Source organism: Nipponia nippon, unplaced genomic scaffold (assembly GCF_047370975.1).
Source record: "Nipponia nippon isolate SJK-2023a ecotype South Korea unplaced genomic scaffold, ASM4737097v1 scaffold_4, whole genome shotgun sequence".
Taxonomy (NCBI): domain Eukaryota; kingdom Metazoa; phylum Chordata; class Aves; order Pelecaniformes; family Threskiornithidae; genus Nipponia; species Nipponia nippon.
Window position 1 is genome coordinate 4376676 of NW_028262358.1, and position 23683 is coordinate 4400358.

The following is a 23683-nucleotide window of genomic DNA, read 5'->3' on the forward strand; positions in this document are numbered from 1 at the left end:
AAATTGCAGTTAATAACTATAAAGGCAAACTGTTGTTTTCCTGCAGTTAATAAAAACCTGTTAGTGACATCAGTGTTGCAGTATGTGATCCAGATTTGGAGATGAGATCTTGTTGATTGGGTTTGGTGTTCTAATTGGCTTATGGTCCTAATTTGGTTTGTGGCTTGTTTTCTTTTTGAGGCCAAATATGGTGATCCACGTGTGCGATGAAGCTAAAAACCTCAAAGAAGATTTTGTTTGTCCTCGAGACCTTTTGATTTCGGAAATGAAGTACTTTGCTGAATATCTGTCAGTGGATGCCCAGCGCTGGGAAGAGGTGGACATTTCAGTGCACTGTGACGTTCACATCTTTGACTGGTTGATAAGATATGTTAAAAGGAACACTAAAGATTCTGAAGCTAATGAAATGCCCACTTTAGGTAAAAGGAAGTGTCTGGATCATTTGTTGTAGGTTCATTATATTCTGTACTAATGGAAGATGATTGGTTTTGCTACAGTTCAGCCCCAGTGTCTTTGTTTCTGACTGTTGCATTGAAGCTTGTCATTTATTAGAAAATGGTTACGACAGGGATCCTCTGCTCGTTGTAACGGATGTCTCTGACTTGTCAACACCAACAGTTCTGAGGAAACATCCTGATAGCTGAAGCAGTGGAAAAGGTCTAATATATTTTGGGATCTGGTGTTTTTAATTAAGATTCTTCAGACCTCTTCTGAACAAGAACACAGCAGTAGTTTTAAAATACCGGTGATTGTTGGGTTTTGTTTTGTTTCCCCTTTGCTCCCCATCAGTATAGTTGCAATATTTTCTAAAATTTCAATGCAATCTGATACAATGGTAGAATAACTTTTGCCTTTATGAATTTGAGGCAAGTTACTAATTTTTTATGAGCTGTCACTACCGTTTTTTAAAAATATAAACAAACGAAGATAATAGAGTTATAACTTGCAATGCAAAGGTTATGTGAAGCAAAATCTCAGCTGGGTGTGATGGCTACAGATGGCAGTTACTCTTGTGTAATTGTTTAGTCATTGTATCCCTATGAAGCCACCTTTTCCAGTTTTTATAAATGCCACTTTGTTAGAGTTGTACTCTGACCACCTAAATGATAAACCGAAACTTTGTTTCTTAAAATGGAAAATGCTCTACATATTGGAAGTTGGAATGACAGGTTGATTGGTAAAATAATACTTAAAACAGATACTAAATATGCAGAGGGAGGGCTGTGATGTGAAATTATGGAAGGAATTAGTGTAAAAAAAAAAAAAAAACAAACCTATTTTTTTTTTTGTTGCCTTTTAGAACCATCAAATGTCATATCAATTCTTATTTCTTCTGAGTTTTTGAAGATGGATTCATTAGTAAGTATTAAGAAAGAAAGATTCTCTGCCATAAGGGCACAGTTAATTACCAGGTGTCTAACAGCTCGTTTGTAATGCTTTGGCTGTTACATAAACAGATGATGCAATGAGAACATTTTGAGATTTTTACCACCTTTCTTATTCAATGCAGTATTCTACTATTTGCAGAATCTCAGTGCAAGAAAACTTACCAAGTTATTTCTAAATGTGATAGTGGGATCTTGGATTCTGATGACTGATCTAGAGTAACATCAGTATCTGACTTTTAAAAAAGATTATTAAATCAATGAATACCTTTGGTTTATATCCTTTTTACACGAACGACACTTCTGCAGTTTAGGATCTGGTTCTCCAGCTCTGTATAAGTAATGTCTACTGACTTGTTGGTTAAAATGTTTGTCAAAAGTTCTGTTGTTGGAGTGACCCACAACTAACTACACAGTAAACATAGCTGTTTAATTGGAGATCCAGGCAATGCTATGTATAACCTGTACTGTGGTTCTCTTTTTACAAGCAGTTGGAAGGTACCACTTGTTGAAGACGAAACATTTGTGGAGTTGTTTTCTGGTCTGTAGAAACCTTTTGGAGGAGAACACAAACTAACTCAAGAGTCACGTTAATTCAGAGTCTCCTATAGATAAATCTGAGACTTTTTTAAGTTGAACTGAAACAGTTTTCCAAACCACCACACTTTTAAAAATAAAAATCTTGAAGCAATTAGTACATCTTTTGAGATAGCTTTGTCTAGAATTCCTTAACGTTATTTTTAATGTTTCTGTTTTTCCTAGGTAGAAAAATGCATTCATTATTGTCACAAAAATATGAATGCTATTGTAGCCACGCCATGTAACATGAATTGTATCAATGCTAATCTTGTCACGCACATTGCTGATCTCTTCACGCACAATGAAATGGAAGAGTTGAAAGACAAAAGGGACAAATTTAAGAGGTAACTTTTTGCCCTGTAATACACTACTGAAGTGCTGTCGGGCTTTTGGATCGTTTTTCAGAACAGCTAAGACACTGGGAGGTTTGAAGTGATGTATGTACAATTTATATTCTCATATCATGTATCTTTAACAGAATATCGTGAAGTGACTTCAGAATTTTATATTAAAATTGTGAGCAAAAGGAAAGAGCTTTTTATAGGAAATGAGCAAAAGGAAAGGCCACGCTAGGGATGTGACGTGGACAAGTTATTCATGAGTTCTCATGTGGGAGCCAGGATTAGAGTAAGGAACTTTTTTATGCAATGACATGCTCCTAATTCGTAGAGAATGGTTTGGCTTCACCATCCTGTGAACGCTGATGTTCGGACATAGAATTTAGGATGACTGGAAGGCTGAATAGTTGTGAAGGAATACTATTTCATACATAAGGACTCCAGCTTTGTCAGTATCAAGATAAAGGCCAATTATTGGAGAGCAGACTGACAGACAAGCAAGGTGAAAGTAAGAAAGGATCTTAATCAGTAGAGATGAAGACATTTTCACTTTAACTCTAAAAGTTAAGTGTAGTTTCACAGAAGTATTCATTAATAAAAGGTCTTTTTGTCAGTGTAGAAGCTGGCAGTTTACATTGGCAAACAAAGAAAGTAATAGAGGAAAAAAATCAAGGGATTTCTTTCCTCACATCTGTGTAAAAATAAGAGGTGACCAGGTCAGGAACCAGTTAACCAAACAGAATAGTTTAAAGGAAAATCCCATTAAAAGCTAGATTCTGAAAGAAATGTGGCGACTTTGCATATCATCAGAATATTATTGTTAGTCTTACTATACGTAAAAAAAATTTCAGTTTTTTCTAATGGATAAGCTGTGTTGCTGTCATTAATAGTAAACTTTTCTGCAAGAAGATTGAGAGACTGTTTGATCCAGAGTACCTAAATCCAGATTCCCGAGGAAATGCAGCAACATTATACAGGTATGGTCTTTTTTTTATTACTACAGTTACAGGGACAAGTCCCTGTGTTTTGAAGTCCTGCTCTTTAATCCAGTACTTTTTTTTTTTCTTTCTTTAAATCTAGGTGTTGTTTATGCAAAAAGATGCTAACTAAAGAAACTGAAAGAAGAATTCCTTGTGTCCCAGGAAAAATCAACATTGATCAACATGGGAATATTGTCTATGTTCATATAAGGTAGTGAATATATATATATTAAAAATATTTCTTCAACTATATGATTGTGGGTGATTTAAAAAAAATACCACATGCTTAGCAGTTATCAGATACTCACATTGCAAAATGAAGTCATAGATATGTGAACAGCAGTTTGAAACATCTTAACTTCTTATACCTAGCCAAAAGGAAAAAAAAAAAAAAAGGGGTGATTATCATGATGTACTTCTGAAATTCATTCAGCAGTGCTGCTGCTGAATGGAAACGGAAGAACTACAGCCACAATTACTGGGAGGGCTATTTTGGGTTGTACTGCCTTAAACAGAAAATACTCAGCTAATTCTTTCATCAAAGGGTTTTAGGATAAACGTGTAGTTGATGACAAATTAAATTAAAGGCTGCATTTCTACAGGATTTGTTATTGAATGGTAGATCCGCCTCTGCCAGCAAAGAAATGCTGAGGAGTATTTTCTAGACTGACTTTATACTGTCAAATCAAATACTCAGCCTGCTTAAAGGCTACAATGAAGAAACTTTGCCAGTTGTTTTTCCGTTCTAAAGTATTTGTCAGAGGAGCTTCGAGGACCTATTCTGTGTGTATGCCTTATTCATTTGGCACAAATGTGTAATTCAATTCTGTCTGATCCATGTTTATGAACAGCTGGATTCTCTTCTTAATGAAGATCAGAGCGTGATCAGCTGCAGTTCCCTCCCTCCCCACATGCCCCCTTTAAGGAAGATGGTGGGAAACTAATAACAGGAGACCTTTCTCATCAGATGTATTTCGTTCAGAACAACCAAAACACAGTTCAATGTCAGCTCCCAAGGCAACACGTGTTGTTATCTCCCACCAATAATTCCAAGGTGTGGATTAAGTTCTGCCTCACGGTCTAAATGGAACCGAATATTGCGACCCTGTCCTGACCTATTAGGATCATTGGTGATTAGCCACGTAAAATTCATTAATTGTATAACTTCACTTAAGCTGACTGTATGTAGCTGCTATGCAATTCCTAGCATATAAATGTGCAGTGTTTTAAAGTTACCCAGAGGATTATTTAGGTTCTAATTATTTGCCTTGTGGTACTTGTGGCTGTTTTTCTAAACAGAATCCATTTACCGTTCCTTAGGCAAAGTGATGCTGTGGCCACTAATGAGTTCAGGCTTATGAGCTAATACAAGCCTATCTTTAATGACGTAAAAATAGGTTTATAGTTATTGGTCCTCTAGTGGTGTCTAGACCTAACTTCCTGATGGAAGTACTGCTCGCTTAGTCTAGCTTAGACGTCTACAGAATAAAAAATTCTTTTTTTCAGGCCAGGGCTTAAAATTGTGAGAAAACAATATCTGCTCTTTCTGAAGATAATGTGCACCAGTGCAGGTTGTGTATTCTCTTTTGAATGTGCGTGTCATTTTGTCACTAGGAGGGAGCAAAGGCTGTATTTTTAAGGCCAGAAGTCTCAGATTCATCAAAAAGACATGGTTTTATATTTTCAAACTTGAATTCTTAACTGAGTAATTGCTGTTGCATTGCAGATACATAGAAACATCTTACGTTGGCTTTTAAAAGAAATGAAATGGAATGGCAGTACTTCGCTTCTGTTGCACAACATACTGCTTAAAAGACAGAAAACTGCAGTATGACTGAGCTTGTTTGCATGTGCATATTTTGATTTCTTGTAGTCTGTGTATTGGGTTTTCCTCCGTTTTACGGTTCTCCTGATTTCCAAAAGCCTTGATATTTATCATAGCTTATAAATTTGCAGTAGATGGAACTCAAGATGAATCAGGCTGTAATTCTTTGGTAAGTTTAGGATGTTGTGAAAGAATATAGGCTCTTCTGTCATGGTCTGAATTTAATAATCATTGTCCCACGTTGTATCCTTCCTGTTCTAAACTGGGCTGTAGGCTTTTCACCAGTGGAACATGTGTTGTTCTGCTCCTGCTGCACCTCACCTTTCTGGTGGCTGGATCAAAACAGAGTTATGACTCTTTATGCAACCTGACCTTTGGCTTTTTCAGAGACAAAACCTGGGAAGTCCACGAGTACTTAATTGGCCTTCATGAGGAACTGAAATCTTGGCGGGATGTTTACTGGCGTCTTTGGGGGACTGTCAATTGGTTGACCTGCTCGAGATGTAACCACGTTAGTATTTTCACTTTCACTTGTTTGTCTGTCGATGGCTTGTTGTGGGTGACTTTTTGGGGGGTGAGGCAAGGATTAAAGCAGTTTGGAAAATACGTGGCAATAAAGCTTGGTATATGTTTTTTATAGTGCAAAATTTTGACGTCCATAGGTAATCTCATCTCTCATTATCTCTCTCTTTACTCTAATGTAGTCTTTCCTGTGTACTGAATTCTCCCATTGCCAGTACCATTCGCAGCCCGTTCTCTATCCAGGTGTAGCAAGTGCTCTGGGCTCGACTGGGACAGGAGTATATCCCTGTTGTAACCAAAAAGTACTTCGATTTGATCCTACAACCCTCCCAAAGGTACTTCGATACTAGCTCACTTTTAAAAGAGCATAGCGCATGGTGGGGGCGGCGGGGGGTGACAGTGTGTTATGAAAATAGATCTTTTCCAAAATAAGGATTGTAAATTGTTGCAGTGTCCCAAGGCAGGCTGGGACCTTGGGACAGAAAAGTTTAAAAGTTGAACTTTTGTTATTGTACTTACTGAAATCAGTTCTTGCCATTAACTTAAGTATTTGATCTTGCGCGTATATGTATCGCAGGGCTGCAAGGTGAGGGATCACATGGTTGATTTACCTTCAGGAAATGAAGATGGCGATGCTTTGGCATCTCAGACTACTAAAATATTGAATGATCTGCTCCATCATAGGGATGTTATTGTTGTTCCTTTTGCTAAGGATGAGAATAGGTAAGAACATTGTATTGTGTTACTGAAATAACTTAGCCTTCAACACTTAACGTATGTGCACGTTATGTTTGATTTCTCTCCTATTTTAAAATGTGTGACATAGGCCTTTTGAAAGATAACTTATTTTTTATTGTTTAGTTGGAAATTGGGAAGAGAAGAACAAGTACTTTTTCCTTTTATATTTCAAGCAGACGTTTAGTCATTCAACCCCCATAAGCGTTCACTCCTGTCTTAATATTTAATGGATTGTTATCAAAATATTCTGTGGCTGGCTTGGAGGTCTGTCTTCTCTTGGTACGTGATGAGTAAAGAGAGACTGATTCTAAAGTCATGAAATAGAAAAATTCATTTTCATTTCACATCTTTCTCTTTAAGTGATTCTGGTATTGGGCTCTGTGATGAAAAAGGCATTGAATGTGATGTGCTTGTAGAACCAAATACGCCGTGGGGTCCCAAAACTGGAGAAATCAATGCTGTGAGTAACTGCTAATATTTTCCCCCCCATTCTTTCTGATAATGAAGATTCTTACAAGGGTACTTTGAAGAATTCATTACGCAACTTTTAATAAAGACAAAAACCCTATGCTGTTGGATGAAGAAGTGCACTGCTGAGCATGGCAGGATCGCATAGGCTAGCATAGGTACAAAATATCTGGTTGGTGAAAAGGCAAAAGTTTTACTGTGTCTGCTGGAAATATTCCCATTCTTAAACTGATGATATTTAAGGATCCAGTCATAGTTTAAAATACATCATGTGGCAAATATAATTGCTGCCTTCATTTTGTCTGCTGATGTATCTGGGTATGTCCACGTGACTTTTGCAAGCCCATAAATGAAGAACAGTAACTTGGATTGTGGCATTTTGGTTTTTTTTTTTTTGTTGGTTTCTGGTTTTGGGCTATTTTTTTGTTTGTTACCCCCCACCCCCCCGCCAAAGATGTGGAAGATTTTACTTTCCCGAACTATGATGCGTGTATGTTACTATGTGTATGTCAGGTCAACAGAGATACTTTCTAAGCCAAGTTTAAGAGGACTGTTTATCATACTACCTCTGGTTTAAAGAGAGCTTTCATGCAAAGATACATTTTTGAAGTTCTGCACCCATTGTAGAACTTCTGGTAACTCAACGATCCTGATGGTAGCGTGATGCTGCTGATTCCATGAGAATTTCACACAGGCTGTCAGAAGCTAGCTCTCTCACAACCAATGCGGGAAGCTATTAAATTCAAACTCCATAACAATCTGGTACATAACTGCCCCCCTGTCCTGGACTGCTTTTTTTGATTAAAATCAGCTGTAAATATTTGTAGTGCTAAGGTTAGTCAAATTAAAACACGATTATGAATTCACTGCATTTAATTGATTAGTAGTTCACAGCCTGTTTGCACGCTTAGTCATTCCATCAACGTTTCTAGTTCAAGATGAGAGTAAGCCTTCTAGGCGTTACCAGTGTAGATTGCTGTACTATAACATGCCACTCTATTTTTTAGAATTACACTCACTTTTTTTTTTCTTCTCATTATTATTAGGTCTTTAACTTATATGCCTTTCTCTTTTTGTGATCACAGTTTCTTTCTCTGAAGAACTGGACTTTACAGCTGGTTAGTAAAATATTTTGTTCATGATTTTAAATATTTGCTCTACTGCACTGACATATCAAGCTTTGATTTTTGTCTTATTTTCTAACTAATTTGGAAGAAAATGGTTTTTTCTTACTCTTGCTTTAATTTGGAGGTTACAGTATAGCAACAATTTTTACAAGAAAGTATGAAGTATGTGTGAAGTACTACTTTGGCTTGAATAAACGTTAAAAATTCCTTTTAAGTGTTTTTATAAATGACAACAATGACCAGCAATGCATGCATCAGTTCTTAATAGTTCATTAGGCTGACAGAAATGATCAAAATCGGAGTTTTTGAGTGTCCGTCTCTTTGATGGCTTGTCTGAGATGCTTCATGTCTTCTTTATGCTGCTGCTTCATTGCAAAAAGCTTTTATCAGCGTTGAGGACCTAGTCAAACGCAGAGGATGGGGAGTTGTTCTTCCAGCAGCATAGGATGTCACATGATTTACAGTTGGTTTTTGTTTTGTTTTTTTTTTTTAATGTAAATGCTAGAGAGCAGCAGTTTACTGCTGTCACTCTTGACGGTTTGTGGTGGAGTCTGATGTTCCTAGCGTCCTGTAGTAAGACTGTTCCTGTTGCAAACTTTTTGAACTTGCAGTCCATTTTGGGCTTTGTCATTTCTCATGGATTACTAGGCGCTCATTATCCCTTACTTCAAAAGATATATGTGTATATTCAAACAATATAAACATCACGTTCCTTAATATTTTCGTTATCCTGTGCTGATCAGTTAGGAACTATTCACTGTGACCCCACCTATTGCAACATTGGAGCCAGTGGTTTATGATGTACAAGAGATAGAAGGGGAAAAAAATTTAGGTATTAAGGTGAATTCACAAAAAAAAGCCAACCAGGTATTCCAGACCAACTTGCAATAAATTATTAATGCACTTAGCCCCAGTGTACCGAATCTATGTGTATTTGTAGTGCACTGCAATATGCATGCTGTGGTATTTAATTAGTGAGTATCTCGGCAATTTCAGGCAGTTTGCAAGATGCAGCAAGCTTCAATAGAACCGTAAGTAAACTTGTAGATTCCTGTATTCTATCGTTATGTGGCTAGCTCACGTTGCTACCATAACGTGAATTTTCTTATTAATTAGAAAAATAATATAGCCAGCAATACATTGGATACAGAACGCTAAATCATACAAGGATATATGCTGGAAGGCATCTCTGGTGGTCATCTTATATGTTTCCTCCCACTCTCAAAGCAGGGCCAACTTCTAAGTTAGATTCAACTTCAAAGCTATATCACTTTGCTCAGGGTCATAGGCAGTCAAATATCTGAAGATCGAGATTCTATGGCCTCTCTGGGCAACCTCTTATAACGTTTGACCACTTGGAAGAGACATAAATCAAAATATTTATCAAAACATCCTAAGCAAAGAGTTGAAATTACTTTCTCAACATTTCAGAATTGTGTTCTCAGCCCTACCTGTGCACACAGTTACATCACTAAGAGAGCTAGATTTGAAGACAACTCCTTCAGGACAGATTTTATGTATCATTTAATAAGAATTAAGCCTCACTTACAATCTGTGGCACTCTCCTCCTCTTGATTAGAAACAGCAGTCATTGTTATCGGAAGAAGAGGAGTATACCACTGGCTCAGAGGTCACTGAGGATGAAGTGGGCGATGAAGAAGAAGTCTGCAGGAAACCAGGTACAAGTCTCTACAGTCATCCTCCCTGGAATTTAGAGATAGGGATTCAAGGCAGCAGAATTCTTCTGTAAGCAAATAAAAAACAACGTTACTTGAATTTTATTTCTAGTTTTTCTGTGTTTAGATACAAACTACCCCACTGCTCAGTGCCATGAAAAAATCACTGGCAAAGGAGGAAAGCTGCAACTATTGATGTCTGAGATGTCCTCAAAGTTGATCAAGGGCGTATTTTGCAGGAAAGACTATCAAATTACTTTAATGAAGTTTCTTGTAGATAAGTGTTGGAAGAAAAGGCATGACTATATTTTTGCATGCTTTCCCCCCCCCCCCCCCCCCCGAGTATTTTTCTGATTATATAGTGAAATGACTAGTGAGCGTGGCTAGAATTGTGTCTGCATAGAAGATAAGCTCTATATGGTCTAAAAAGGTTAGGTTTTGTTTTGTTGGTTTTTTGTTGTTGTTGTTTTTGTTTAATAAGATAAGGGGTTTAGGAACATGGAAAGCCAAAAAGCAGCTTCTCCTTTTCACGGTAGTAACGAGCTATTTGAGCAGAGGCAGTTCTTTGTTCTTTTTGTCTTGACTCAAAGGGATTGGAGTTCACCAGTACCTTTAAAAAAAAATTTTTGAATGAAAATTTTTGTAGTTTGACTTTAAACTTGTTTGATCTGATATCACTCAGAGCTTGTTGATTGAATTAATATGGTCAAAGATGTAGCTTGTATGTGCACTTGCTTTTAATTCTACAACAGAAAACTTGTGCAGTTACGTGTAACTGCTCTGTGTTTTAAATATGTATTTGAGTTCCTGTATGTGTGTAATAGAAAAGCGTTTGAGTAATCTGTGTGTATTAGCATGCCTTCAACACTAACAAAGGGAAAATAGCCTGTTCATTTAGTCTCTTTGTAAAGGAGTAAAGGGAAAAAATTCTAGCTGTGCAGAAATTCCAAATGTCTGTGATGGTGTTAGTAGATATTTCTTCAATTAGCAGGGAGAAAAGAGAAATTAAAGAAATCCTACAAGCACCCAAAGAAAGTGGTTTCTTCACCTAGTGTTCAGAAAAAGGAGAAGCCATCTGACAAGGTAAAAGCAGAGCTGTGAAGCCAGCCTCTCTGGTTGGGTTGAATGATGTGGAATTCTCTTAAGTTTTGGACTTGATCTTAAAACGTACTTAACGTGGTCTTCTTTCTTTGATAGTCAAGTTCCCGAGATGCATCTCCATTCATGTAAGTGATTTTCAAAGTCTTTGAGAACATACTGTAGTATGTCCCTTTTTGTAAACTGTTACTGGTAACATTGTGTGCATCTTTCTTTTCTAACCAGTGTGAGTATGCAGCAGAACAAATGGGATGCCTCCAGGTCACTAAGATTCAACCAAGATGCTCAAAGAGAAGATGGTCCGTTCTTGCATGAGTTTAGCTTTCATAAAGTTAACATTATGCAAAGAAAATTATTCTTTAATACAAGAAATGGCTCATTTCCTAAAATATAGCTATTTAGAAACCTTTAGATTGAATTTAAACTCGGATATATCAATGGGCTTTTTGTGTTGTTGTTTTTTGGTTTTGTTTTTGTTTTTTATTACAGTTGTTCCTCATTTGGAAGAGAACAGATTTCAGCTAGGCTAATTGATAGTAATCAGCTGTATCCAAACCACACAGCAATCTCAGACTCTTCCAAACTGTACAAAAATACTCATACATTTTCAGCAGGAGATCCTAGCTGTTACTTTAGGATTTGATTGGCATTTATTAGCAATCTTATCTATTCTACAGGAGAAAAAATCTTTGTGGTAGGAAAATGGAAATAAAATCCACCATATAAAACTATATGTTGTAGTCTTGCACGCAGATGAAAAGTAAATAGGCAGCGTTGGGCCTACTGTCTTGGAAAATATTGGAAAGGAGTTCAAAGTTTGCAGGAGAAAAAGAAAAAATGCATTATAAGTGTATGTTAGCGTGGTTTGTGTTCTTTATTTGGAATGTCAGCACATAGCCTACAGAGATTCTAGTTGTGTCATCTGATGACTGTATAAGTATGCGAATAAATTTTCCCGTATCCCTGTGCCATTTGTTGCCCGTGCAGATAAACAGAGATAAACATTCACTTCTCTTTCCCAGTCTTTCTGACTAAAAATATTCAGAATTGTATTGGGTTGTTCCACCTTTTGTCCTCTCCTGAGATTCTTGTGCGTTTTTGCTGTTTTGAAAAGCTCTGCCTCAAAACGGTCCCCATAGATTTTGATGTCAGTGTAATGCCTCAGGCTGATTCTGATATCTGCCAAGAACACTGCTGAAGCTACAGTATGCATCAGGATCTAGGATCTTGATTGTTCAAGATTTTTATATGAGCTGAAAAGAAAGCTAATTTTACAAATAGAATATCACTTAAGTGTGCATCTAATTATTCTCTCTTTGTTTTCAGTAGCAAGAAAAACCTCTTGTTCTAAATATTTTTTCTTATTTCTGACAGATCAGAGGAGAATGTCTGAGATTACGGGACACTTGATAAAAATGAGACTGGGAGACCTTGATCGAGTCAAGTCAAAAGACAGCAAAGAAGTAAGACTTGTCCTGCCTCAATGTAGTCTTTACAGAATTGAAGTGAGCCTTGGTAACAAAAATGTGTAACACAAATGAAAATACCGTCTAGTCAATACTTAAGCTAAAGAACTGGATTTTATCAATCTTCATTTTGTTCCAAGCATGATTTTTTGGGGAAAATAGTTTAAAATAATATTTAAAGTTCACTGCCTTTAAAAACTGGGCATGGAAAACAGAATGGGTTTAAAAGGCTTCAGTATTGGGTTGTGATAATGAAACAAAGTGTGCCATAGGTTCTGCAGAATATTAGTGATTTTTATGAAAAGTCACTGATTTAAATTGGAATAATGTCAAAACGTGATTATTTTTTTTTTTTTCTTTCTTTTCTGGATTCTAGTACGCAGGAGGCATTTATTCTAGACTTGAAGCTCAGATAAAGGCCTCAGCGCAGGTCAGTGCACGACAAAACAATGCTGAGAAGAATGCCAGGTAAGATTTTAAACTGAAAGGAAAAAGCAGAACATGGATTTCAGGTGGGGGGTGTGTAAAGACACACGTGCCTTGTTTCATACGCTTCTTTTGAATCAGCATTCCTTCCAGCAGGTTAACCATATATGGTGTGAAAGCATCCTTTGTCAAATTAAACTAGAGCTAAGAGAATGAAACTCTTGTACCCATGCTGGAAGAACTGTTTTATAGTTTCTATGTTGGAAGGTTAACTGCTGCTCCAGTATAATTGTTTGAGAAATTATGGATAACTGGAAAAGTGTTAGCCAGGATTCTTTAGCCTATTCTTTGGCTTCCTTCCAAAAACAAAACCAAAAAACGCCCCACACTAAAAACCTACGTTACTGCCTATTGATCTGCTACGCCTTAAATGGATGAAACAAAAATGAACTGAGAAGCTGGCACACTGTGTGCAGTTGCAGAGCCTAGCACTGGTCATAATCTGGCCAGCAGGTGAGCGTCTTGAGCTGAAGCTTGTAGTGGAGATGCTGATAAACTTCTAAGGGATGGGCTGGAAGCTTCAAATATGTTGTCAGACGAGTTTCTCACGGGTCTTATTTCTGTCAAAAAAAACGCATGTGACTTACTCTCTGTAGAATTAGTGATTTCAAAGGAAGGTATTTGACATCACAGTTCTTTCAGCTCTGTACCTTTGTATGAACATGTAGTTTGTGGGTACAGGTATCCTGGCAGAAACACAATTTTGTCAATAATGAATCTTGACAGAGAGATTTTTTTTTTTTTTTTTTCTCCTCTTCTCTCAGGAGACACTTTAATTTCAAACAAATACTCTAAGAGCTGACTGGACAATAATTCTAGCAGTAATAATGTGTATATGCTTCTTATGTGTTCTTTAATCCAGGTCAAAATCCCGTTTTGGTCAAGGCCGTCCAACATAAGGACTCCTGAAAAAACTTTAGCCAGAATACGTTACTGCTTCCTGAAACTGTACTGCGCTCTGACGTACGGAGAATGCACACCTCTGAAAGCTTTCCAGTGACTTATTTATTACTTAAGCCTTGTAAATTATTTTGTGCGATAAATGAATGCAAATCCAATAAGGTCTGTACTTATTTTAATTGTAAATAAATTTCTTAAATTTATTTGCTTTTTTAGGCTATTGTGTTAAGTTGCATAGAAAATATTTTATAAATCTACAAAGTTAAATTATTAGACTAACTTTATTTATGGGGAAGACATAAATATGCCTTTTAGTATGCTAGAAATACTGAAAAGGAAGAAGCAAGACTACTGAATTCTGAGTACAGGCAGCAGCATTAACACAACTCGCCTAGAGTATTTATATTGTGTAGTATTTGATGGTACATTTTAGGTCAGTCCTCTGGGGATTTGCATTTGAAGTCTGTGACAATACCTGTGACTTAGACTAGTTTAAGCAAAGTTTTAATGCAGTTCTGAGGCTTCCTTCTGTATATCACATAACTCCCATTCGTGTGAAGGTGGGTAGCAGGTAGAGACTAGACCTCCAAAGATTATATAGATGCCATGATGATGCAGTATTGCATCTTGCACGTGAAACGCTTGCTTTACTTGTATGTGAAATTAATACTCATTCCCATTCCATATCTGACTCCTGTTGCACAATACAGTGTTTTCTTCCCTTCCAATATCCAGACTGTAGGACGCAAAGCAGTTCTATCTCTTAATGATGCTACGCCACTGGATTTCTGAGCAGATATGCTATTAATTCTGCATCTTTCAATAGAGATGAATCATTACCAAGATTTGTGCAGGTAGATCTTTTGGGTCTAGTTACTTTCTGAAACCTGCCTGAATAATACTGTTTAGAAGTCAGATGCACTTTCAAGTTCTGTATTTGGAGCAATAGAATACAAGTTTGTCTACATGTAAAATCCAGGGCTACCAAAATGAAATAACTTGCCTAGAAAATGTGTTGCATATTAGTAAAGAAAATGGCAATAATGGCAATAATAATGGCTGAATTCAAGTAAACATACTCTGACTTTTTGAAACAGGTGGAAAGAGCGCTCAGGGAAAGCTTATTCCAGGCCATGGCTGTACAATAAATTGTGAGTTTGGAATTAAGTCAGCAAGATCCTGGGTGGGAGGGTGGGGTGGGGTAAGGAGAGGGAGATCGTTGTTTAAATGCACTCTTCTCTCCATTCAGGCCTTTTTTGTTTGTCTTGTTTCTTGAGGATTTTCAATAGGCATTAGAAGACTAGGATAGCAATACTTGAAAATACTGCTTTCAAGGTGGAAGATTTTTACTGAAACAATTAAAAATGAATGTCGTTTATTGTGCGTTTTGTCCAATGCTATAGCAAATTCAGAGCCCAATGAAACCAACAGGCAAAACCGTGGATTTCGGTGGCTTTGATTTTGGGCAGGAGTGGTAACTTTGCAGGAATGCTTTAATCTGTATCAAATAAACAAGGCTTTATTAACGCCTCAGGCCTGTTTGCAAGTAGTAATGCAGTTCTAAGCACTTAGAGTAAACATTGGAAGACTGGTGGTTGTTTGTTGAAAGAGGAAGTAGTATAAAATCCACTAGGTACGAAAATGTGGTAGAATAAGTGTTCTGCTACAATTTTGTGACTTCCAATAGAGGATTGTTCCAAATTCCCACGGTAAACTTTGCTATGAAAGTTGCAGGCTGCATGTATGCGTGTTTAGTTTTCATAGAACTACTGACTAGAAGGGAAAGGAAAATTCTGCTGGTTTTGTTCTGTGGGAAAGTGCCAGTTCTACGTGCCAGTATTGTTTTATTCAAAAATATTTTTGAGCATATAAAAATAACATACATGATATGCAGTCTGTCTTTTTTCCCCTTGCCAACCACCTTGAATTTTTATCTTGTATTAATTTTGAAAATTTGTCTTGGTTTAATGGAAATAAATGTTATTGATTTAAGAAGTGTGTGAGTGTTTTATAGATACTAAGTAAGTGCATAAATGTTGTTTGATGGTCTCAATCATGCATGTGTACTTGTGATTAAATTGCAGCGTCATGGTACAGGCTTTTTATCTGTCAGGAGCAGGATGTGGTTGAATACAGAGCTACTCCAAAGCTACGAGAACTTAGAAGAATTTTTATCTGCGTTGAGTTTTGAAGCTGGATTAAAAGTTCATGAGTGAGCTGCCCTACAAATGACCCAAGTATGCAAAATATTGAACTAAACTGTGTTAAAAACATGTTTCACTTTGCCTTCCGCTGCCACAGTGCTGATCATAGCATTTAAACAGTCTGTTAAATCTATGAATAGGATTAGTTTCCATGATTCTGTTTCTAGAAATTGCTATATGGATGTCCTGTATATGTGCAGTTGGTATACTGGGAAGAGTACAGCCTACATCCTACTGTCACATGTGTGTTTAAACTAACTTGCTGCACTGTGGAGCTGTGCCTGTTTGCTTGATGTCCAGAAATCTTGGAGAAAGGGCCAGAGCTTTAAATTCAGCCACAGTAGTGGCTCCCAGAGAAAAAGACGACGTGTTAGGAGAAACGTGGACATATGGTTGCCCCAGTCTGTAAACGCAGAACTATGAATAGCATGGGCATATTTGATGTGACTGAGGGGACGTTTCTCTTTGCCAGAAGGGAATTGATTTGTTTAAAAATAGTTTCCTGTTCTTGTTGAGGGTATGGACACACTGTACTGCTTGCTTCAGCCATTACGTGAAGGTCCCTGCTTCTGTTCAGGCACCTCCTTCTCCACTCCAGGCAAATGTAAAACCTTAAGTTGTTATTGATGTCCAAGAGAGCAGCATACATAGAGAAATAGTGAAGACATTCCTCCTGCAGCTGTTCTTGGTGAAATCTGATCTGTCTGAACTGTACCACTGTGTTCTGAGTTTCTTCTCTATTTCCTAATAATTAGGAAATAAAGACGACTGCGCTCAAGTTAACTTTGTCTTACTGCAGGAATAGATTTACTGTTGAATCCCCTCTTGGCTCTATCTATAAATAAAACCAGCCAAAGGCTTTTCCAGGCTTGAGCCAAGTGACAGCACAGAACGGCTGCGTCCCTGAGGTTACCGTCTCGTCCTGTCTTTGAGCATCATGGTGGTGGAGGTTGATGGAACCATCAGCCAGTCTGAAGGCTACAGCAGCTGATGCAAGGTTGCACAGGACTGCGTGAGCTCCTCTATTTTGGGAATCACAAGGGCTTTGGATGCTAATTTGATAGGTGCTGCTGCTGTTGAAAGTGGCCAGCATTCTCAGTTTAGGGAGGACTGTGCGCTCTCACGCGGCCCTTAGTAGATGCCTGTCGCTTGTCAGGCTGGCGTGGGAGAAGCGTGCGTCCTGCTGTTTTCCGTTGTGCCCTGCGTGCTCAGCAAGCAGCGCTGTCCTCGCCGACACAGCTGGATGCTGGGCTGATATATTCTGGTTAATGGTGTTCAATGTCAGTTGAAAAAAATTACTGTTTCCACCACCCCACCCTTGCTGGGTTGTATGCCTGCCTGTTCTATAGCGTGTTTGGCGTTATAAATCACGTCACCTTAAATGCACGTCTCCCTCTTTCCCTGTGTGCTAAGTGTAGAAAATGAATGAGTGTCATCTGAACTCTGTTCTGGGCCTAATTCCATTATGGGACATAGGTGGCAATGGCTGAGACTGTCATGATGCTTCTTTTTGTCTGGGCTTGGAGTGCTGATCCCTGAGAACCACAACCGAGCAGGAAGGCAGAGTCCTGCGGGCAGCCTTGGACCAGGACCCTCCCAGCTAAGCAGCTGTTGCAGCTTATGAAGAGCGGATAACAGTGTTGCACTGCATCAGAGCAGCAGTTTTCGTTCTGTGCCTGCCTGTAGGTGACCTTTAACTTACACACCCAGTGCAAAACCAAATATGTACGCTAGTGGTTTACCTCCTTCAGCTTCTAGGCTGCCTCCCCAGAGATAACGAGGGAGATCTTTCTGGAGTTTTATCCTCTAAGGTCTCATGCCACTTCTCGTCACTCAGCTCCCAGCTCTCTGGGATGCCTCTTGCTAACAAAGGTCCCAGAAAACATCGAAGCTGCTTTGCCTTCAGTGTGATTTGGAATATCCAAAAGTAGATATTCCTTAGTGGATTAAGATTCTAGCACGTAAATATTTCCAGTGGTCAAGAGGATTGGTTGCTAGAAGAACTTTTTGGTACAAATACCAGCTTATGTAGCCTCTGGCCTGGCTATCATAGCACAAAGATTGTGTGATGCTGTTCAGTGAACAAGATGAGGAAACTTCTTTTCCTTTTTCTTCCCAGGAGGTATTTTGTGCACAGATCTGTCTTCTGTATTTTGCCACATAACCTTGCTAAGGCCTGGCCATCATGGACACAGAGAACAATCAGGCAGGGGAGGAAAGATAACTGCTGGAGATTGGCTCTAGTAAGAACACCACTGAATGCATGATCATGGCTGGATGTGGCCTTTGTTCAAAAGAGATGGTGCCCATGACTGAACTTCTTTTAATATTTTTTAAATTGCTTCTGCTTGAATTGCTCCCACACTTTCATTTCAATTATTTAAGGCTAGGAAAGCACAATGATAATTTTATTTTTAGTTATTATATGCAATTTCATTGTGTTTTGTATTTTCATTCAAACTATAGTAATTGCTTTTGTATCCATGGTGACAAAACATGCTAGCACAAATATGAAAAGACCTTGGTCTGGCAGCAGTTTCCTTACTGTGTAATCAGTTGCTTCTTTGAATTAAAGGTGTATTTACCTCCAAATGATTGAAACAAACTGCATGATTAGCTGTATCATTTGTTGTCTTTGAAAGTTCTCTGCGAGCTTTTAGTGTCTTTCTTTCCTTTTTTTTTTTTCTTTTTGCAGGAAACTTCATTGAAGTAAGGTGTTTTAAAACATTTGCCTGCTACACCTATTTTCAATGTATACTCTCTGTAAAATACTAGGCACGCTTCAGAGGTGTCTGCTTTCATCACATCAAACAGTAACTACTGTTTTCGCAACAGGAATTCTGTACTTACTCCTTGTGGAACAGAGTTATGAGAAGATACTCTGTCATCGTTTTGAGCTCGAAAGGGGCGATGCTGGTCCCTTTGCCTTTTGACACCCCCTTTAGTTTTCTTTCCCAGGGAATATGTAGGTGTGTCTCATGTTGGTCAGGACATCTTGCTGATTTACTTATCTCTGTGTTGAATATTAAAATAAAAATAGACTTTGTTGTTAGTGCTGTAACACAAAAAGTGACGTTTCCTTGTTGATTTATTTTTATTGCCCAAAAGGGACTTTGATCTCACAAGCTGAAAATGATAGCATGTTATATAGTTTGTGGATTGCTCTTAAAGGCTTATTCCAGCCTTTTGCCTTGTTCTCACTGAAGCATTTGTCAAGATAGCAACTAACTTACGATATGGCAAATGAAATGATTCTTTACAAATATTGCATATGAGAAACGACCATCTGTGTTTGCCTTCAGTAGGATATTTTTTCTGCAGTGCTCATGGCGCTTTCTAGATCTCTGGTTTTAGCTGTGATTGGTTGGGTCACGTTCATCTGTCTTGATGCACAAAGTAAGTAGTGTTATTTTTATAAACGCTTGTGAGTCTGTTCCTGCTCTTATTGAAATTGAGAAAAATTAAATTTATTAAATTCATATAAATTGCAATCCCAGAAGCTTAAATTACACTGATCTGTTTGATAAAATAAAAACATGCAAGCAAGCAATCTTCTTGGTGCGCGTGGAAGTGGTCTGTGGACTTTCAGGGGCTCAGTGATCACAAGTTGAAAACCACCGCTCTTGTACGTACAGTGGGTTTTTAGAAGTCCTCTGTGAACTTTTTGAGGTTTGGTTATTTTATATCTGCAGTGGACATTAAATAAAATACCTAGGCTGAAGCTGAGTCTGAGGATGTATAGTTTTGAAGTTGGGATCAGTTGAATACCTTGCTGCTGTTATTCTGCTAAATTAGATTGGAGCAGTTACCCTTTTTACATCTGGTAGTTGTCGTAGTGGTAAGGACTCCATTAAAAGTTCTCTTCGGTGTATTGAGGAGAGGGCTTCCAGAAATCGAAAACTGTGCCATCCATTAGCTGGCGCTGGGAGTAGAAAGAGTGTCTGTGTACCTAAACTTGAGGTCTTAATATAATTTGGGTCCTTCAGTCTTCCTAGAGAAACCTTCACGACAGTGAAAATGCTCAAGTGTCCTTCCTTTGTTTCTGATAGCTCCAGAGGATCTCCAGGAATGGCTGAGGGAAACTTTTTGTTTGGGGGAAAAAAGCAACAAGAGTTTTTATTTAATTATTAAATTTATGTTGTGTAACTGCAATGTAACGTTCCAACCACTTCCAAGCTTCCAGGTTTTTGATCTTTTTCGGCAGTCTAGAGCCCTGCTTTCTAAAGTAGGCTTTTGAATACCCAGAGATGGAGGCAGCGAATTAGACCCAGCTGCTGACTGTAGAAGTACTCTAGGGTTCTGTTCAGTTACCTGCGTAGAAGTCTGCCCGCTGCTCGCTTTTAAATGAGATCCTATGGAGTGGTGCAAATATGAAGCATCTGCCTAGCCAGGCAAAACCAGCCCACTACTTCTTTTACCAAATAACGCTTTGAATATACAGTCAGGGTGGCAAGGAGGAGAGTGGGGACACTCTTACCATGGGTGCAAACCCATATAAGACCACAAAACTTGTACAGGTATCCGTAAAAGTGTAGATTGCAGTATGGCAGCTTTGCTGAGTAATTCTGGTCAGGGAAGGAGGAAAAAAATCTGGTAGACTTCTGGATTTCTGTGTGTATAGTTTGCAGATCTAGAAAAAAAAAGTCTGTCCCTTTTTATCATACAGAGAAAATGTAGAGAGAGGTCACTGAGGTACAATAAACCACTTAAGAAAGCCACTTCTCAGGAAAAAACCTGTACTTCAAAAGTGCCAACTTCTAGAAAAGTTTAAGGAGAATAAATTTCAGATAAATCTGTCAATGTGCCTTTACCCTCAGCGCTTGGATTCTTGCTAACGTTTAAATGGTGAATTGCTTTGTGTTTATAGTTTTCTTGGGAGTAGAAAGCATTTGCAAGGCCAGGGTACAAAAGCAGTTTCGGTTATGATTTCCACGAGTTCAGCCGGAAATTAAATAAGAGTGATTCGTTGTTGTCGGGCAATAAAGCCCAAGTTTCAGTCCGGTCAGGGTACAAAGGAAGGACAATTCTGTAGCTAGACATTTTCTTATCCTTTTTTGACAGATGCTTTTTAAGTTGTGAAGTTCTTCATTGTAGAATTTTTTGGGGCAAGACACCGCTGTTTACCTACTCTGTGTAATGTTGTATTGTTTTAAACCCTGAAACTTATGTCAAGGTGCCACCATGACCAATGTCTTTCAGCTTAATTTGAACTAGTGTGTGGATCTGGTTTTATATAGCATAAGCTTTTTTTACCATGTACTATTTCTGGAAATAGTCCCTCTGTGTCATTTGTACATGACTTTTCCTTTTCTTTTTAGGAACCACAACTATAAATTGTGACACAACACCCAACCCACTCATGCTGTCAGGCTTTTTGGATGAATACACAGGTAAAATCATGATTTTATCCTGGAATTGTCCGATTTGGTCCCTAATGTGCATAGTACTTCAATGTTTCACATAGTTGACATATTTTATAACGAATCTGTATTATTGATTGATTTACGGTAGTCTTCATGGCTGGATGCAGCAGCTGCCTACATGCCATACTGCTTAGTAGAATAAATAAATATAAAAACCAGAGTTCCATGATCCAAGGATCTCACTGTCTGAATCGACAGAGCAGGCAAAGGGAAAGGAAACAAGTAGGGAAAAACTGATGTTTGCAGCTCACCTTGTCCAGTCAGCCCACAAGAGCTGCTCTCTTCCTTTCCTCCTACATCAGAAGGAACCGCTGCCACCACAGCCCTGCTCTGCTTCAGACTGGAGCCTCTCGGAAAGCCAATTTCTGGTTTTGTTGGGGCAGTAGGGAGAGCAGATGGGGTGCGGAGGAGCAAGCAGACTTGCAGTACAGGGAATTACAGGATCAATGCTGGCCACTGGGTGTATTTGCATTTTCTATTCTAGTTTTCTTTGTTAGTGTAGCACACTCTGTATTATTCTGATGATTATTTAATTTGTGCAACCTGACAGGGTTAACGTTAATTTGTCCGCACATTTTCTATGCTTCCTTAGCTTAGCTGGCAAAGCGTGACTGTGCCTTGGAGACAAAACCCCACACTGAGGGAAGTACAGTGACTGCAAGAGAGCACAGTGCAGAAGAGTAGACAGTACTTTTTTTGTTTGTTTTTTTTGCATTTACATTGCAAATGCAGTACAGAGGATAGCTCCATCCTCCTTTCCTCATACTGCTAACCAGAGAGGTTACTGTTGTTAGCTAAAGGGTAGGGCTGTTGTCTGTGACTACGCTGTCTGTTAGAGGCAGCCCCTCAGTCGGGATCTGACTTGCCTAACGGATATACAGCGATCTCACAAGGCAAAGCATTAGGTTATGGCCAAAACATTCCCTTCAGGGTATGTCATAACCCTTAGGATCTCACGGAAGCGTGCACCAGGCCCATGCTGACTGTCCACAGGCAACGTTCATTGCTTCTGGCTTTCAGCAAGATACAGAAAACAGGTACAATACAGAGCAGTGGTTTTTCCCAGCCACTGTTGAAACATTTCTTTCAAAGCTGCTGTGTCGGACTCTTGCATGGAGATAGAAAGGAAAAGAATCGCCTTTCACCCTGATTCCTCTTCATTTAACTTTTAAGCGACTAGCATGAAGTCTGGCCCTTTGCGTCATATGTATGAGTGTACCTGCTGACATATCCGTAATGACTAAGCAAGAGGGACAACCAGCTTCAATTTTTCCAAGCGCTTCCTTTTTCTCAGGCTCTGCTGGACAGAATACTATTTCCTAGGCAGCTGCTTGATATTTCTTGTCTGAATATATCCAACTCTGGATGGAGACGGTATATCAGCAGGCAAAGATAGATTTTGTTTTCCTAGAACGCTTTCTTCCAACAGTTTCAACGCTGCACACTAAACAGCGTGGTGTCACACAACGCTGTGCCCCTGGGACACAGCCCAGTTGTTCTGTGCTTGCTGCCATCTGTTTGGACTTTCTCCTTACACGCAATTATAGTATCTTTGGGCTGGTAGCTGTCAGCATTCCAGACACTCCCTGCTGTTGGAAGAAAACAAGGTTCCTTTCCTTTAGGCCGTTGGAGACCAAGACCAAGAGTCTGCATGTGGGGATTAGAGATGGGGCTGTCACAGAAAGGGTTTACTAGCCTAAATTAGTCATGATGGAGTACAAAAATAATGGAGTAAGAAAGAAACACAGCTAGCAAGATCATGGAAAATATTTGGGATGTTCAGGAAAGGCTTTGGAGGGGAGAGGGGATTATGGGTTTGCAATCCAGATAATGTATTCCATGAGAAGACAAGTATTATTTCATAAACACAAATATCTTGATAATGTGAGTAAGGTAACTTTAAGCTATTTAATAAAACTGCCGATAGCACTGCACTGGGTGGTTTAAAAGGATACCTTTCAAACACAGATTTGGTGTTTAACCAAGCAAGTACTAAACTTATTACTGAAATGATAATGAGTCTAATATGAATCACGATAATTACAAATAACAAGTTTTAATATTTTCAAGACAATGGCTCCTAAATGCACGGTTGTAGAAAATCACGTTCAAATTCAAAGGTTGCATTGTTTTGTGTTTCAGTATTCTGTACATATAGCAACAGGTTAAAGGAGGGGCCATACGCTTACCATTCTGGGCCAAAATCAAAATTTAAACAACCACAAGCCTGAATCTAGATTCAATTGGATTCTACCTGCTTGATAGATTCAACCAAGAGATAGGAAATGCCCTTGTGTTTGGAAAATACTGAATCTCCTCCCATGCAGCCCAAAATCAGCCTCTTGCTGATTTTGATTACATTCCCTGAGTTTGATTACACTTTGATTACATTTTCACACTAAATGTGAAAAAAGTTTTGCAGCATAAAGCTGTTTCCAGAAAATGGTGGTAATTTAGGTCTAAATTAT

General features: G+C 38.5%; 1 protein-coding gene across 10 annotated transcripts in view; it reads left to right on the forward strand.

Moving 5' to 3' along the window:
- Positions 1–21149, forward strand: part of SANBR (SANT and BTB domain regulator of CSR) — a 37195-nt gene extending 16046 nt beyond the window's left edge. For 6 of the 10 annotated variants that reach the window (XM_087777487.1, XM_087777483.1, XM_087777482.1 and 3 more), the window contains 17 exons: positions 181–419; positions 1301–1359; positions 2148–2308; positions 3193–3279; positions 3383–3493; positions 5495–5618; positions 5812–5964; positions 6207–6352; positions 6728–6827; positions 7921–7953; positions 9542–9641; positions 10627–10721; positions 10836–10864; positions 10962–11035; positions 12111–12199; positions 12579–12632; positions 13551–14761. In XM_087777487.1, coding sequence (XP_087633613.1) covers positions 181–419; positions 1301–1359; positions 2148–2308; positions 3193–3279; positions 3383–3493; positions 5495–5618; positions 5812–5964; positions 6207–6352; positions 6728–6827; positions 7921–7953; positions 9542–9641; positions 10627–10721; positions 10836–10864; positions 10962–11035; positions 12111–12199; positions 12579–12632; positions 13551–13688 — 1792 coding nt within the window. In that variant the 3' untranslated portion in view covers positions 13689–14761. Of the gene's footprint in view, positions 1–180; positions 420–1300; positions 1360–2147; positions 2309–3192; positions 3280–3382; positions 3494–5494; positions 5619–5811; positions 5965–6206; positions 6353–6727; positions 6828–7920; positions 7954–9541; positions 9642–10626; positions 10722–10835; positions 10865–10961; positions 11036–12110; positions 12200–12578; positions 12671–13550; positions 14762–15701; positions 15826–21110 lie in introns of those variants that run through there. The other 4 variants (XR_015709003.1, XM_087777488.1, XM_087777490.1 and 1 more) reach the window with 4 other exon arrangements.
- The last annotated feature ends 2534 nt before the right edge of the window (positions 21150–23683 follow it).